General features: G+C 41.8%; 1 protein-coding gene across 2 annotated transcripts in view; it reads right to left on the bottom strand.

The window, feature by feature from the left end:
* GPC6 (glypican 6) overlaps positions 1–16,617 on the bottom strand; it is an 802,940-nt gene that overhangs the window by 184,700 nt on the left and 601,623 nt on the right. For both annotated transcript variants that reach the window (XM_079972771.1, XM_079972772.1), the window contains exon 4: positions 3,780–3,945. In XM_079972771.1, coding sequence (XP_079828897.1) covers positions 3,780–3,945 — 166 coding nt within the window. The remainder of the gene's footprint in view (positions 1–3,779; positions 3,946–16,617) is intronic.

Raw genomic sequence — 16,617 nt, 5'->3', positions numbered from 1 at the left:
TGCTCCATCTTTCCCATGACAGCCCTTTAGATATTTGAAGATGGCAATCATATCTCCTCAGTGTCTCCTCTTTACCAGGTTAAACATCACCCTGCTCCTTCAACCATTCCTCATAAGGCTTGGTTTCCAGACCCTTGGTCATCTTGGTTGCCCTCCTCAGCACACGTTCCAGTGTGTCAATATCCTTTTTGTGGTGCCCAGAACTGGACACAATATTCCAGGTGTGGTCTCTGATCAAGGCAGCATAGCGCAGGGCTATTACTTCACTTGACCTGGACACTATATTTCTGTTGATGAAAGTCCCATCAGCCCAAGCCTCCTGATCATCAGTGGTCAGGGATGATGGAAGTTGTAGTCCTACAACATCAGGAGGGCACCATAAATCGTCCACCCGCTGCCATATGAGGTCAGAAAATCTATACGAAAGGAGAAGTGGGAAAGCTTGCAAGGCTGTGTGGCAGCACCTTTCCCAATAATTGGAAGTAAAGCTATCTGAAAAAATGCTGGATAGCTCCCTCCCCCACTTATTTGCAACTTAGGTTTTGGTACTAACAAAGAAAAAGTAGAATGAAAGGGGGGGGGGAATAAAACATTCAGTCACATTTACCTAAGCAAAGACTACTAATGCACAACGTTATATATTATTTTCTTCATGCATGGTTCTCGACACAAGCTCCAGAGGTAAAATCGCTCATGCAGCCTATCCAATCTTTCATAGCTCAGTGGTGCTGCATATTTCTGCTTTTTCATTTTAATTTGGCTAGTAAAAGTTATGTAGTGTTTTGTATGAAGGGAATTGCATATGGTGTTTGTTATTAGAAGAGGCTTGACAGCTGTCTGACAGAAGTAGCCTGCTTGCAGTTCAATCCTCAAGGTGAGCTATGATTTTTTTTTCTCTTTTGAAAACCTGCCGAATGTATGATTATACAGAATTCCTTTTCCCAATAGGAAAAAAACACACCACGTTGCCTTACTACAAAGTTATCTTTGTTACTACTCAATGAGATATTTTGCATCAGACAAAATATTATTTTTATTATACCATCAGTTTACACCGGGGTGGTCAACCTTTTTATACCTACCGCCCACTAATGCATCTTTCTTGATGGTAAAAAATTCCTTACCACCCACCAGTGCTCAATGGAAGGATTCAGCTTGTGCCATAGAACCACCTACCGCCCACCTAGAATCCTGAAACGCCCATTAGCAGTCAGTAGGGACCAGGTTGACAACCCCTGGCTTACACAGTGCCTTAAGGAATAACTGGGAATGCCCATAAGGGAGTGGAGATGCATTTGGTTCCTTGGTACGCCAGCATTAAAATTCAGATACACTTTGTTCAACCAGCAGATCTGTTTCATCCATTCCATTTGCTCTACAGAAGCAGGCACCGTTGTACGAAAACCCCTCCCAAATATACTGCCAATTAATTAATTAAATTTATATCTGTGATCTATTTCATTGGGTGTGTACCTGGGAACCCACTGCTCATCATGGCTAATCCCAAAATGTACACACCTGGCAAACAAGACTCTTGCAAAAACCTCAAGCCTGACAGTTCCAGCATCAGTAAAATGGTTGTGTAAAAATGTAGCACACACTTTAAGAGTTTTAAATGGAATGGTTGGGGGAAAGAAGGCGGAAAAAGGAACAGTTTGAAACCCCCCCCCCACACCACATTTGCAACATAGGAAACAAAGGTTTATCATGAAACTATTTGCACTGCTAAAATGAAATGATAAGGAAGACATTATTTTAGGAGGTTGTATGTGGAGAAGGATGTTTAACGATAGCAGTAAATAACAAAGTTATACATTATACATTATTATAGTATTTTACAGTATCTAGCGATATTATATTGTGCGTTATATATTAGTACTAGAAAGTATTCTTACATTCATTTTTTTAAAGAAAAAATATACGGTAGAAACACCACTACCCTACCTATAGTGTACAAACTCATTTATTCATCCAACCATCAGCTCCAGTCATTCGGGTTTTTTTTTTAATAAATTACAAAACCACATGTAATAATGGCATGAATGCATGCCTAGACACTCATTTGCTGACTCTCTTTAGTACTAGATTAGGTTCCACATTATGGGGGAGGGTGGAGCTTTTACACATACAACACCTTTTCATTCTATAGTTCTACAGTTGTGCCCCCAAAGATGTGGTTGGTGATGGGACCATGACAACAATGTGTCTATGGTCACAACCCTGTTCTTCCCCTCCATGTGATTGTAACTGAGTGGGCTGGACATTTTTATAGTCTTTTGTCTAGTGTTGTGAAAACTTCATATTGACCCTGCTTATTATCGATGAAATAATTTGTCATTGGATGAAAGAGAAGTGTGCCGATTTCCCTCTGGTTATTGAATCTCATGCAATTCACTTTACATAATGATATGTGTCCAGGAAGGGTGTATCTTGGGATAACTAAGAATGTAAACACATCTCGACTCATCACGGTCATTTCTCCCTCAAGTACCTTTTAAAAGTATATTCTATATATGTTCCTCAATGTGCCTTCTCTCTGTTCCTTTTTTCATCCAGCCCCCTGTAGTTTCTACACATTCTACGAACCCAACATAACAATACAAGTCCACTTGGGTGTGTTTTCTGCCGGAATTAAGATGTGAAGAGCTCTTCTACATTTTTGCTTGTCCTTCACAGCAGAGTTCTGCCTCATTGCTCATTGTGCGTTTGTTTTCTTCCAAGGTATTCAGTGAAAGGGAATTATTTCAAAAGGAGGCAGAAAGATGAAATAGGCACTTCAAGAAAATTAATTGCTTTTTTTGTGACAAGGGGAAGAAAATCACTCGACACCCAATGGGCTTTTTTTGGAACGGGAAGACATCAGATATTTGCTTTGTTTCACTAATACGGTGCTTTTTATATTTTATTTTAAGAAACCCAAAACTTATCACCCTGTAGTGGCACTCAGTCAGGTGAAGACGACTTTTAGATCAACTTCTTTTTGTTCCCTTTTCCTCATTATCTTTATTATGGTTACATTTTGTTGTTTAGAAGCTGGGCATCTCCTCTTCCCACCAATGATTTCTGGATGGTAGGCAAAACAAAAATCTTCCGGGAAGGCACAGAGCTACCTAAATTGACTTACAGAAGAATGCCCACCTATCTGAAATGAAGTTTCCCGTTTTCTTATTTATGTATCAGCAGGGTGCCTTATTATTATTCTGAGCATGGAAGGAGAGAATTTGGCATATTTTAAACTCGAGTTATGGGGCTGATAGTTTTGCCTGTCACATCGATGGTTCTCAGAGCATTTCATTCCTCCAATCATACTTGACTCAGGGGAAAAATGAACCAAGGATTGTGTTGCATTCATACGTATTTGCAGATCAGCTTGAAGCAGGATAGCTTTAACACAAAGCATACTCTCTCACACAATTTCTCTCTCCTGCTAGGCTTGTTACCACAAACCCAACCCAAACATTTGCAGTATGCCCCCCCCCTCTCTCTCACTCTCACACACACCTACGAATTTAGCTTAGGAATTTCAACATCACATGACAGTGTGACACTGAGAGAGATTTAATGAAAACAGCTCCAAGGCGGAACAACGATTGTCCCCTATAAACCGCAGAAACTTTGATCGGAGAGTGTGAGTGACAACCAAATGAAGGCATGCAGTCACTATGTCCCGTTTTCAATTCAGCAAATGCTGAACTTTTCTGAACTTCTCGTGGAGTTATATAGATTAATGGCTTCCTCCCGCCGCCTCCTCCCCTCCCTTCCCCTCCAACTGTTCTTACCTACGAAGAGATTCCATTCAGTATCCAAATCAGCTTGGTTTGCAAGACAGCCCTTCATTACGTTGAGGCAATAGTTGTTGCAAGGTTTCACAGTGGGAAGTCCCCGGCAGTAAGGGCAATACAGCATCTTCATTAGGGCTCGGATGCACCCCGGCGTAGGGCTGACCTGCAGAGTTTAAGGGCAGGAAAAAGAAAACAAAGGAAGTCAATTTCCTGTGTCTATCCAGAGACCTGATAGGTAAAAAAATGCAGCCCTCGGGCAACAAAACCACAACTGGCACTGCACGACAATTGTTTAGCACTTAATAATAACTTTTGGTGGAACCATTACTTATCTTCCAATTATTTAAGCTAGTATAGATATCAACGATTCAAAGGACACACACACACACCAGCTGACACCTGTGATATTTAGACAGGGAGTTTTTCAAAAGATTTGCTTGAATGAAGAAGCAGCAGGCTGGCAGGAATGGACAGTTAGCGATGGATAGAACAGCCTCTTTTTTATGTATTCACTCTACATCATTTCACATTAAGCTATGATTTTTTAAAAAATACCTCATCCCAAAGTTTGCATTTAAAAACATTTTTAAAAATCTTTTCTGAAAACACACACACACACATTTTGATTTTCTTCTTTTAGTTGAGAACTATGTCAGATCATTCAAGAGGCATAACAATATATGATGTTAATGATAATGATGATGATAATGATGGTGATTAATTTCAATTTATATACTCTCCTTTATTAAAAGATCCAGGGCAGTGTACATATCAAAAACACATTATACAACATCAATAATAAAAACATAATAAAAAGCATACTGACAGACAGCCTAATAAAATATAATAAGAGTCCTCTTCCCCAGACTTTTACAGGCCAAATATTATTTTATAGTTATAGGCATTTTTGCCTGGCACTAAAAATATGTAGTGATGGCGCCAGGTGAGTCTCTCTGGGGAGAGCATTCCACACTCAGAAAAGGCCCTTTCTCTTGTTGCCACCCTACAAACCTTTCTGGGATGGGGAACATATAGAAAGGTCTCAGATGACAAGTGCAGACTCTGGGTCAGTTCGTATGCAGATGGATAACAACATTCTGATCCTCACATTCATCTCGGAGTAGCGGATCATGTCAGTTTATAGAAGGAATGAATTCCTTGGGAAATCCAGTGGACAATTTGGTTTTGCCACCCTGTAACAAGGTTTCCTCCTCCTCAGTGGGAAGTGGTTCTGTGACTTTTCTTTTTTTTAAAAAGCGCAACTCAAAAATTATCACCCAAAACCTATAAGCCCACATAGAAGGCAAATATCAACAGATGTACTCTAGTCCCCTCATTGCATCTCCCTGCCAGGAAAAGCTTTTCTAACTGAGTTTCTGCTTGCTGTAGCCTTTAGCAATAAAAGTGGTAGCACCCTGTCAACACCCTATTTGTTGTTGTTATTGTTATTCCAGCTTGCAATTTGCCCTTTTCATGTAAATATGCCCAAAGTGGCTCACAATAAAGCGTAAATCAATACATAATCACAACAACACCCAGTGGGAGGCTGCTTTGACTCTCCTGCTCCTCCATGGTGGGAGAAGGAGCTGGCCACTGAAGCTATGCCACACTGGGTTCTGTGCTTTGCCTCTGTGCTTTGGGGATATTGGGATCCCCAACCGCAACTCCTAAAATATGGGGGGGGGGGCAACACTGCTCAGTCCCCAGGAGCTGGAACCCCTGCTGGTCAAGAAATGAAGAGTTTGTGTCACCTCACTACAATGAGAAAGGTCTTCCTCCTGAATTTCAGACAGCAACTGTGGCTACAGGTCCCTGCTTCAACCCTTTGGTTAAAAAGCTCTGAATGGAAGCCGCAGTCTCCATTTCCAAGGTCTTATTAAATTATTCAGGGCTAAACACAGTGACAGAAGCGACTATCTGCTGAGTTAAGCATGTGCTGTTAGCTTTCAAGTGAGCAGCTCAGCTCCTTCGCTAAATTAAAAGTCCCCTGTCCCCCTATCTGGCCTTTGGATAAAACATGGCTAAAGGAGTGCTATGAACCAGCCCTATGTTGGCTTTTAAGAGGGGAGGGGGGACCATAGGAACATGAGAATGCAAAGCAAACCCGCTGGATCAGGCCAATGACCCATCTAGTCTAGCATCCTCTGTGGCCAACCAGATATCCTGTGTCAGCCTACAAGCTGAAATGCGTGCAAGAGCACTTTGCCCACCTGCAGTTCCCATCAGCTAGTATTCAGAGGCATATTGCCTCTGACTTTGGAGGTGCCAAGCATTGTGGCTAGTAGCTGCAGATAGCCTTGTCCTCTATGAATTTGTTTAATTCCCTGGAAAAGCCATCCAAGTTGGTGGCCATCAGGAGCAAGTTCCAAAGTATAACCACACACTGCATGAAGGATTACTTTCTGTTATCTGTCCTAAATATTCCAATGTTCCATTTTATTGGATGTCCACGGGTTCTTGTATGAGATGGAGAATTTCCACCCCTCTATCCACTGTCTCCATGCCATGCATAATTTCATAAATGTCTCTCATGTCTCTCTCTCTCTCACACACAGAGAGAATTAGCACATTAAATGTTATCATCTACATTTCTGTTTTGGGGAACCATAAAGAAAGCTCAGCCACAGTCCCTTTCCGACAATATTGAACCTATTTTGGTTTGTGTTTACTGGGTTACCCAATCATCCCTTCCACTCCATATGCTCCCTGTGTTTCTTTGACTCATTATCTTAGCAGAATGCAGTCGCTTCCCGCTGACTGTTCTGCAAATATTAGGGAAAGCTCATGCCATTTAACAAATAATGACGTTCTGAAAAAAAGAAGTCCCTATCTTCTTTTTCTTTTAAAACCGAATTTGCTCTCTGCTTGACACAACATTTTCATTTTCACATTGATGATCGCTTATCTCTCCCACGTTCAGTTTGTTATTGCTGCTTTCGTTTAACAAGCTGCACCACGACTTATCAGACTTGCCATTTTCTATGCTGCGGAGCAGCTAGGGTCTGATCTAGAGGAACGTTCCTCTTTCATCTTGCAAGGCTAATCCCCGACTTTCAAAGGGGAGATGCTGTTCTCGTCTCCCAACATGTAACTGAGAGTTTCAATTTTGCAGTATACAAGAAAGCTTCTCCCTTCACAATTTCCAGCTCGCTTGCTTTATTAGTCCTGGTCTCCTCTAGTTGCACTGGTGTAATTGAACAATGACCTTGTTTGTGTCCTGCTCCACCCAAATGAGCCCATTGTGGTGTGAATGACATTTGGTGTATCAGTCAGTGACTCGACTAACTCCTTTCACAGTATACATTCACTCAATGTTACAACACTGGGCTTGCTGGCTAGAGTTCAGTCAAAATGAGCACATGTACATGCTTCCAAATACTGCCTAAGTTGCATTCATATTTTAAAATTTTAGGCGTACGCCCTCCCCTCCAAAAGGGGTGCACATTTAAAGATGGTATGTGTGATGTAACTCTTATATGTAGCCATATTTCAGCTATATGTAGTTGCTGCTTAAGTATCCTTTCTTTCTCCAGCCTAGGAGAATGGGAAAAAACCAACTACAATTACTGACATCACCAGTGCAGGTATGTTTACGATGAACACAAACAAGCTAATGTCCCCTTGAATTCAACTGGAGTTGCTTCTGAGTGGTCATGCTTAGGAAGCACTATCCTCACCAATGTTATGGCAAGATGATCAAAACTCTAGATAAGATAATGTTAAGAAAACTAACAGGGATGGAGAATGGTGGATTCCTAAAGCAGAGAGCAAATGGGCAACACAATCGTTTAAGAACTAAGGCAACCACTTGTTGACAAGCTACTATAGTACAGGGGGACTTCTGTAGGAAAGTCAAATGTGGAGACTTAAGCAAGGTAATATTTAAAAGTGTAGTAAACGCAGACAAGTAATGTTGGCACTGCTTACCCAATTTTCTGCAAAGACCACATGCTACAGCTTTTGGGGGATTTAAAACTTGGGGGGCATAATTCTTAGACCACTAACGTCAGGCTGGATAACCAAAAACACTCATCGTCAGATAATGCAGTGGTACCAGAAGTTTTCACTTTAGTGAACATCATATCCCTCTTTCCAACAATCTTCATGTAATTCAGGCTTCAACCTTGAATGTAGTGAGACAAGAGCTTCTCAGATGGGTAGGTTTAAACCCTAGAACAGTATTCTTAGAGTGCAAATGCAAATTGTCCTAATGTCCAGCAGAAATGCCAACACTCTTTCTACTTCCATCAGGGAAGGAAACAGGGAAGGATTGCCAGACTGGCAAGTAAAGACTTGTGTTCTGTCACAATTAACTTTGCAGTATGTGATGTTATATGCATTTACGGCATCACACAGGTATCATATTCTCTAACCTATAGCATCTGGGTGTAGCATTTGGCTTGTATTTCTTTTGATGTAGATGGTCAAGAACCACACATCATCACTGTAAGAGACCTACAAGAAGGGTTGCTCTGAATATGAACATAAATGGCAACACACTGAACATTTGTAACAGTATGCAAATGGTTTTTCAAGGATAGTTATATATCTTTCTGCTTGAATTAAAAGGGAGGAATAGGTGCCAACAACAGTGCTCATTTGCCTGCAATGGTATAAGCATCATATGAGGTTAAATACTATAAAAAAGAACTTCTCATTATGGTTACAAATGCCATTATTTACTGCATAATATTGTACCCAATACAGTGGTCATCATCCACTGAAAACTGAAATCAGTGACGGCTGAAGTCTTATATCCACTTAACTACGGAGGAAGCCCTTTTGAACTCAATGGGACTTCCTTTGGAACAGAGAACAGGCTTATGTCCTCTAGTCAGTAGAGGGCAGGATTTCCCACTAAACCTCTAAGCACCATCCCTCTTGCTCTCTCAATCTCTCTTCTTCCTTCCTGTATGAAGCAGTAACGAAAATCACTCCCACCATGTAGGCATAGAAGTGGAAAACATCTTTGTAAATATGAAGAAACTTTAGTAAAGAAACATTTCCCCCCATCACCAATAAGACCAATGCCAGGTGATGTGTGAATAAGACAGAAAGGGTCACAGAAGCACCGAGTAGAGCCAGTGCCCAAGCTATTAATTATGCTATATAAGCCAACAAATTATATTTTTACACCCAAGAAGGAGTGGTGTTGGCGAGAGGCTCTCCTGAGCACCCTCTCTTCTTTACATATGCTGTTGCTGATCAAATATTTAGCATATGCTCAAGTAACCCATGGGACAATGACTGTAGTCTGAAATAGCCTTGCTCTGGGATGAGTCTTAATAATGCTAAGCAAGCACACTTCAACTGCATTTTTTTTTGTTTTTGGCAATCTGGACTCAGGAACGTACGAAAGTATTTTCTTTGTATTTTGGGACCCCTTCCCCCACCTCGTACGGCAATGCTTTCTGTGTATCAATCTGCCTGTCCTTACCGCTGGGTTAACGAAGGAGACGCTCATGCTGCGTACTTGTTGATAGTCATATCAAGTCATGAATTGTGATTGTGAATGAGCCCTGACAGATCACATACCAAAGATGGACCTTTCCGATTCCCTCAGGTCAGAGGAGGCTAAAGTTTTTGGCCTGAAGGCAATGCTCACAACATTTTTTGACTCTCTGGCGAGTACATGCCAGGTTGAGCTGTGGCTAGAAGTCAGTCTGCCCACCTAAACAACACATAGACTTAATTTCCCCTCCCTGCGCCATTCATTGTTGCCAAAATCAGTTGTAGCTTTGGGGGGAAGGGCAGAAAAATTGCTTGGGGAGCCACATAGGGTGTTAGCCTTAGGTCAGGAAAGTGCTTTTCAATGTAGACAGTTCACACACGCCAGACATTGAATAATGAAATGACAAGGGATCCGCTGATCTACACGCGTTTGTGAACCAGCTCTGAGAAATGAATGGAACATACCAAATATATCTAATAATTAATTAGTGAACAGATTGCATTCTGCAACCATAGGCAATTGCGTCTACTGCCACCAGCAAATTGGCTTCCCCAATCCAAGCCTGATTCAAGTAAACAAAGGGGCAATATAATTCACCACATTTCATTCAACATGTTGCCTGACTTTTTCTACTTTGATGTACTGGTTTCTACCACCATTATGTTCAGCACCACCACTGTTTTTTCTTTCGATAGTCCCAGCGCTTTGTTTAAGAATCTTCTGGCTCTAAGATGTGTCTTGAGAATAATAGGTTTTTGCATTAGTTCCCGCCACCCAGCTCACTCAAAAGTAATAGTGACCAAGGATGGCTGCATGCATACTATGAACACCCTAAATTCTTATGAATGTGCCATTTAAAACAAGGCACTTTTAAATTTTCTCTTTTACTTGACTTTCATATAGCCTGCATAGCCTCAGCCATAAAACCTGCCCTATTTATATGGCTAAAAACAAGCCAGGTGTTGTTATTTAAAAGATGTTATTAAATAAGGTGCTTCTTTATTTAAGGAAGGTGTTTATTCTACGTAGGCAAAAGCTTCTCAACTTAGAAACAAGCTATTCCTATTTGGCATACATTTCTGATGCTAATTCACAAATACTAAAATGCTGTTACATGCCATGCCCAGTCTCTGAGCTCTGCGAGATTCCAGGGAGTTCCAGGCATGCTTTACCCAGGCTCTGTGTTTTCTTCTGACAATGAGGCACTGCAGAGACCGAAGTGTCTCTATGATATAAGGTTTATTTCCACATATATACAACCTGAGCCTACAATGGAGAGGCTAACAGCACTAATACTCCAAAGAGGTTCTTGCTTCTCCCATAGCTAAAGCCTTGTATGCCTGGGGGAGCTGTAACAGCCAGGAGATAAGAGTCAGAGGAAGGAGAATCTGCAGGATTGGAGAGTGGAAAACAGTTGTGGGAGGGAGGAGAGAGAGATCAGGCTGGTGTGGAGTCGGGGGGCAGGCCCTCTCTCTTCCTGCAACTGCACACCTAAGAGCAGCCGAGAAACACAGAACTAATGTACATGCCTTTTCTAACTTGCAGTGGTATTTTTCACAAAAAAAGAGTTAGTTCCTCACTCTGGATATTCCTTGTCAACAGCGCCGTGACAGTTTCCAGGCTCGATTCAAAGTGCTGGTTTCGATCTATGAAGCTGCACTACCTCAAGGATCGACTCTTCCATATGAACCACCCCAGACTCTGCAATCACTATCTGAGGCCCTTCTTTGTGTGCCCCCTCTACAAGCAGTCTGGAGAGTGGCAACACAAGAACAGCCCATTTGTGGAGTCCTCTCTCCATGGAGGTTCACGGGTGCCATCTTTATACAGTGGTACCTCGGTTTTCGAACGTAATCCGTTCTGGAAGACCGTTTCAGTTCTGAAACGTTCGAAACAGAAAACTCAACAGCCGACAGCTAGGCCTCAGGATCTTGCACACAGTGGAATCCGCGAGGCATGTTCAACTTCTGAGGCGCGTTCAAAAACCAAAGCATCTACTTCCAGGTTTACGGCATTCAAAAACTGAAATGTTTGTCAATGGAGACGTTTGAAAACAGAAGTGCTAGGCAAAATCTTTCCTCTCTAACCAGACCTTTGGTCTTTAACTATCTGTGGCCTTTTAGAAATGAGCAGGATGCTTTAAATGTATGTCTTTTTCTCTGGTTGGTTGGTTGGTTAGTTGCTGCCTTGGGCAAGATGAAGCTACAAATTTTTAAAATAAAATAAATAAAATATTTGGCAAAGTATTCTCCTGTCACACACACACACACACACACACACACACACACTCCACCACCACCAGTATTACATCTTTCTATTAAGTCAGGACTCTCTGTGAACCATAATCATACACAGAAAGCAAAACCAACACTGGTGCCCAGCATTCAATTAATGCCTTTAGTAAGTTAGATAAAATAAAGGTTTCCCCGAGGACTGATTATTTTTAACTTGCCGTATTAGTGATTTAATTTCACCAGTCATCGCAGATGGTCATTTGTCAACAGATACTAGCAAGGGGGAGCATGAGTCGAACAATTCATTATCATTAAACTGCACGTGGTACAGCATAGTTCACTTGCAACTTTCTTCTGGCGAATGGAAGGTGAAAGTGCAATATGTTGAAGACTCTCGCTGGGTTGAAACGTCTCCCTTAAGAGCAATAAGTGAGCAGGCCTTAACTATTTGTAATACTCAGAAATCTACACAAACACTCAGGCTTCAAACAGTCCATTGCTACTGCAGGTGAGTAATCCCCATTTGACAGTTTTGAAACACTAAAGGCTCGAATGGGGAAGTGAAAGACATGCCTTTGCTGCCTTTTATGAGAAAACAACAGCAGGAATAGTTTAACAAATAGGATTTGTGTATGTGTCTCTGTGTTCATGCACATGCTCATGCATCATTATTTAATCAACCCTCCAGAGTCTCTCTGCTCACTTATGAGAGTGGAAAAGGAACTGTAGACATCAAAGCTGAGAGCAGTCTATTCTGGGGGCCAGAATAGTATACATCAAAGGCTATTTAAATCATTACTTCATTTCAGCAGGATCCCATGATAAGAATCAATAGCTGGGCCACTGATCTTGCATTAATTTGTCCTCACATTGTCACTAAATCTTGTCACAGTCACACTTTCTTGACACCTCAACCTAACCTTGATGATAACCTTAGCTTCAAAATAGAAGCCTGGAATAGATTTTACTTCCCAAAACTTGTATTTGTTTCCTGCAAATGGCTCAGTCTCATAGAAGAACAGAATTGTGAAATTGGAAGGGACCCTGAGGCTCATCCAGTCAAACCACCTAGACTGCAGGAATCTTAACTAGATCATACATGACGGATAGCCACCCAACCTCTGCTTAAAAACTTCCAAGGAAGGAGAGTCCAGCACCTCTCCTGGGAGTCTGTTCCACAGAAAAAACAGCTCTTACTTTCAGAAAGGTCTTCCTGATGTTTAGTCAGAATCTTGTAACTTGAATCCATTTGCTCTGGTCCTATCCTCCAGAGTAGAAAACAAGCGTGCTGCATCCACCATGTGACAGCCCTATAGATATTTAAAGATGGCTATCATATCTCCTCTCAGCCTTCTCTTTGCCAGGCTAAATATACCCAACTCCCTCAACAGTTCCTCATAAGGCTTGGTTTCCAGACCCTTGATCATCTTGGTTGCCTTCCTCTGCACACGTTCCAGCTTGTCCTTCTTAAATCGTGGTGCCCAGAACTGGACACAATACCCCAGGTATGGTCTGACCAAGACAAAATAGAGTGGTGCTATTACTTCCCTTGACTGGGACACTGTACTTCTGTTGATGCAGCCTGGCCTGTGGAATTGTATATGCTGACAACGAACACAAGTGTGGATCTTTTGTAGCCAAAATGGTAGCATCCATCAACCAGAAGGAGATATCAGCAGGTCTGGGAGAGCCTCACAATTTGCAGAAGTACAAAGTAACTTTTTTTTTGCAGGGAAAACCTTACTTGAGGTGAACAACCGAGAAACACAATGAGGAATGAGTGTGTTCAGTGGTTATACTTATCTCCATGGCAGCTGTGGACTCCACCCACCTGCCAGATTTGGCCACCAGGTTTGGGGAGATTAAAATCTGGCCCGCCAGTCACAAAATGTCCCCACCCCTGCTATGGAGTCAACAGACTACAAGCCCCATTCAACCAACCATGGGATAACTGCTGACTGCCATGGGCAGAGCTGTAATCTACATGACAGTATTCCTGCATACACTTTATATCAAGAAACTTAGCATTGTGAAGTGGTCCTAAGAGCACCTTAAATCTACCAGCCCTTTCTGTATGCTGTATAATTAATTTCACTGCATCTATTAAAACCCACTCATTTTGTTCTATAATACTATGCGGGATATGAGCCAATATCTTATTCAGTTAAAGAAATAACTGTTTTCAGAAAAGATTGCACATGTACACAGATAATCTTTTAGTACATTTTATGCCTTTTTTATGACAACCGTTTGTCAAGGAACTAAAAATATAACTCATTAATTGCACTCTCTTCTACAAAGGAAAGTCCTTTAAGTGCATAATTCAATGTGATGCTCTCATTAAGACAAGAATGGCTATTTATCAAACTCAGTATAATTTAGTTATTATTTTATCATACTTAATAGAATTCATAGAGCTAGGACAATGTATTATATGGATGTAACTAAAGCCTGGAAAAGTATATATATATACTTTGTTACTTTAATAATTATCTTCAAATATTTCAGTGATGGGGGAGATCCTCATTTTTCAGCTGCATTTTGTTTACAAAAATACTTGAGTGAGACATGAAGAAACACTAGCATTTTAAAAGTATTAGTTTATGGGTTGTAGCCAACAAAGTCATTCTGTTAGTGCAATGACTTTCACTTGTGCTACAGGACTTCATCTCCCTCTCCCCCCCCCCCCCCCGCATGAGAAGAGAAGAGGAAGTCCCATTGCACAGGAAGAAGTTATTGAGCTAACAGGATGGCTTTTTTCCAATATAACCTTATGTTTTGGAAAGGATCCCCACTCACCCAACCACTCCTGGATCTCCCTCCCTCTCTTTCCTATGAAAGAATAAACTTCCTTTCCTTTCTCAGAATAAATGGGATACATTTAAAAAACAACCAGAAAAATAAAATAAAAGGGTATAATGATCAATATTTTAATAAGATCAGAATTACAGTTTCTGTTTACAAACTAGATTGTAGAATGATAATTCACCTAAGCCCCAATAGGAATTATTCAGAAAAGAGGAAGAAGTGGGCCCACACATGCTCCAACATTTCTGTCCCTCTCAGCATCACCCCAACTTTTCTGTCTGGGGAGGAAGGTCTGAAGGGGGAACCAACATATGTTTAGCTGAACATGCACCGGATCCTCCACATGGATCAAGAGCCATGAACAATCAAGGTTTCCAATTAGCTGTGCACATTCCGTCGGGAAAGTGTAGATTCTCACTACAGTGGTACCTTGGTTTTCTAACTTAATCCATTCTGGGAGTCCGTTCGACTCCCCGAACAGTTCAAAAACTAAGGCATGGCTTCTGATTGGCTGCAGGAGATTCCTGCACTCAACTGGAAGCCGTGTCGGACATTTGGCTTCAGAAAAACATTAGCAAACCGGAACACTAACTTCCGGGTTTGCGGCATTCAGGAGCCAAAATGTACAAGTACAAAGGCGTTCAACAACCAAGGTACAACTGTATAGAATTTCTAACCTCCTAACTGGGCCATTGGGACGCGGGTGGCGCTGTGGGTTAAACCACAGAGCCTAGGACTTGCCGATCAGAAGGTCGGCGGTTCGAATCCCTGCGATGGGGTGAGCTCCCGTTGCTCGGTCCCTGCTCCTGCCCACCTAGCAGTTCGAAAGCACATCAAAGTGCAAGTAGATAAATAGGTACCGCTCCGGTGGGAAGGTAAACGGCGTTTCCGTGTGCTGCTCTGGTTCGCCAGAAGTGGCTTAGTCATGCTGGCCACATGACCCGGAAGCTGTCTGCGGACAAATGCCAGCTCCCTCAGCCTATAGAGTGAGATGAGCGCACAACCCCAGAGTCAGTCATGACTGGACCTAATGGTCAGGGGTACCTTTACCTTTACCTTTAACCGGGCCATATGTTCTTCACCAGCATGTACATCAGCTTCTGAAGTGGGCAACAGTTGAATCAGAGTCTCTTGTTTTGAGATATATAATTGAAAACCAGTCTCCATATGCCATGAAAATTCTAACACATTACACTGAAAGCAGTTTTAAGCATGTTATAAAGCACAATTTAGTTTGAATGGTTTGTGATACCCTATATTAAGAACTTCCCAGTTTCTCCTTGGAATTACAATATGGTGCTATCTCCATCTCTCTTTCGAGGGCTGAAACAGCCCCTGACATTCAAACCCAAAGTGCTCCAAAGTGACAATCTAAATTTTGACACAAAAAGTCCTCAAAGACACAGCAAATATACCTTTCTCATCTGCATTGCAAACAACTCATCACACCCTATCACAGCTGATCACAAAACCCAAATTCTTGCTTACATATTAACATACTAACTATCATACCAAGGATTTATTGTCAAATTATATCATGTAGCATCTTTGTGTCTGCCTGTCTGTGGAGAGGCCAAGACCTTTTGTTCACTCAAGCAATGGTTTTTCAGCTTGATGTATTTTCACCACCCCACCTGAATACCTTGCTGATGCAAATAGGACCCCGTGCGCTAAAGGTCACTTCTGAAAGCTGCTGAAAAGTTAAAGAATCTTTCAGGATGAAAGATGTGCAAGCGCAAGGCAGCCTGAGTCAGATGCAAACAGCCAGACATAACATGTATTTCACTGTTAAAACTTAGCTAATGTTATGAACTTTAATGTAGGAATTTGGTATGGTGGATGTCCTGAAGGCCGAGGGAGCTCATTATATTTCAGCATCTAGGAAAGGGGAATGGAAGAATGATGGGAGCAGGGGGAGAAAGAAACGTGTGCACGATGAAGATGAGGAATCGCTAGATTTATTTGCGAACTCTAACTGCAAGCTGAAAGAAAACAACGCAATTATTTTGATGAGCCACGCCCACCGCCAGCCATCTTGCCTTTGAAAGGGATGCTTGGGAGAAGATGCTTTGCCCTGAGCGTCCCTCGCAGCGATCGCCAGCACACTTCCAGGAAGGTGTTCTGACAGTCCTCAAAGCATCTTCATCCTGGAGCATCGTTTTGAGAGTCACCGCATGAATATCAGATACAGTGGAACCTCGGTTGTTGAACACTTTGGAAGTCAAACGCTTTGGAAGTCGAACACCGACAACCTAGAAGTGAATGCTTCTGTTTTCGAACGCGCCTCGGAAGTCGAACGGCTTCCGAGGTGCATTTCTCCATTTTTTCAATGGATTTTGCC

Source organism: Podarcis cretensis (genome assembly GCF_951804945.1).
Source record: "Podarcis cretensis genome assembly, chromosome: 4".
Classification (NCBI taxonomy): Eukaryota; Metazoa; Chordata; class Lepidosauria; order Squamata; family Lacertidae; genus Podarcis; species Podarcis cretensis.
The sequence above is the reverse complement of the archived record's forward strand: the minus strand, read 5'-3'. Positions and strand labels throughout refer to the sequence as shown.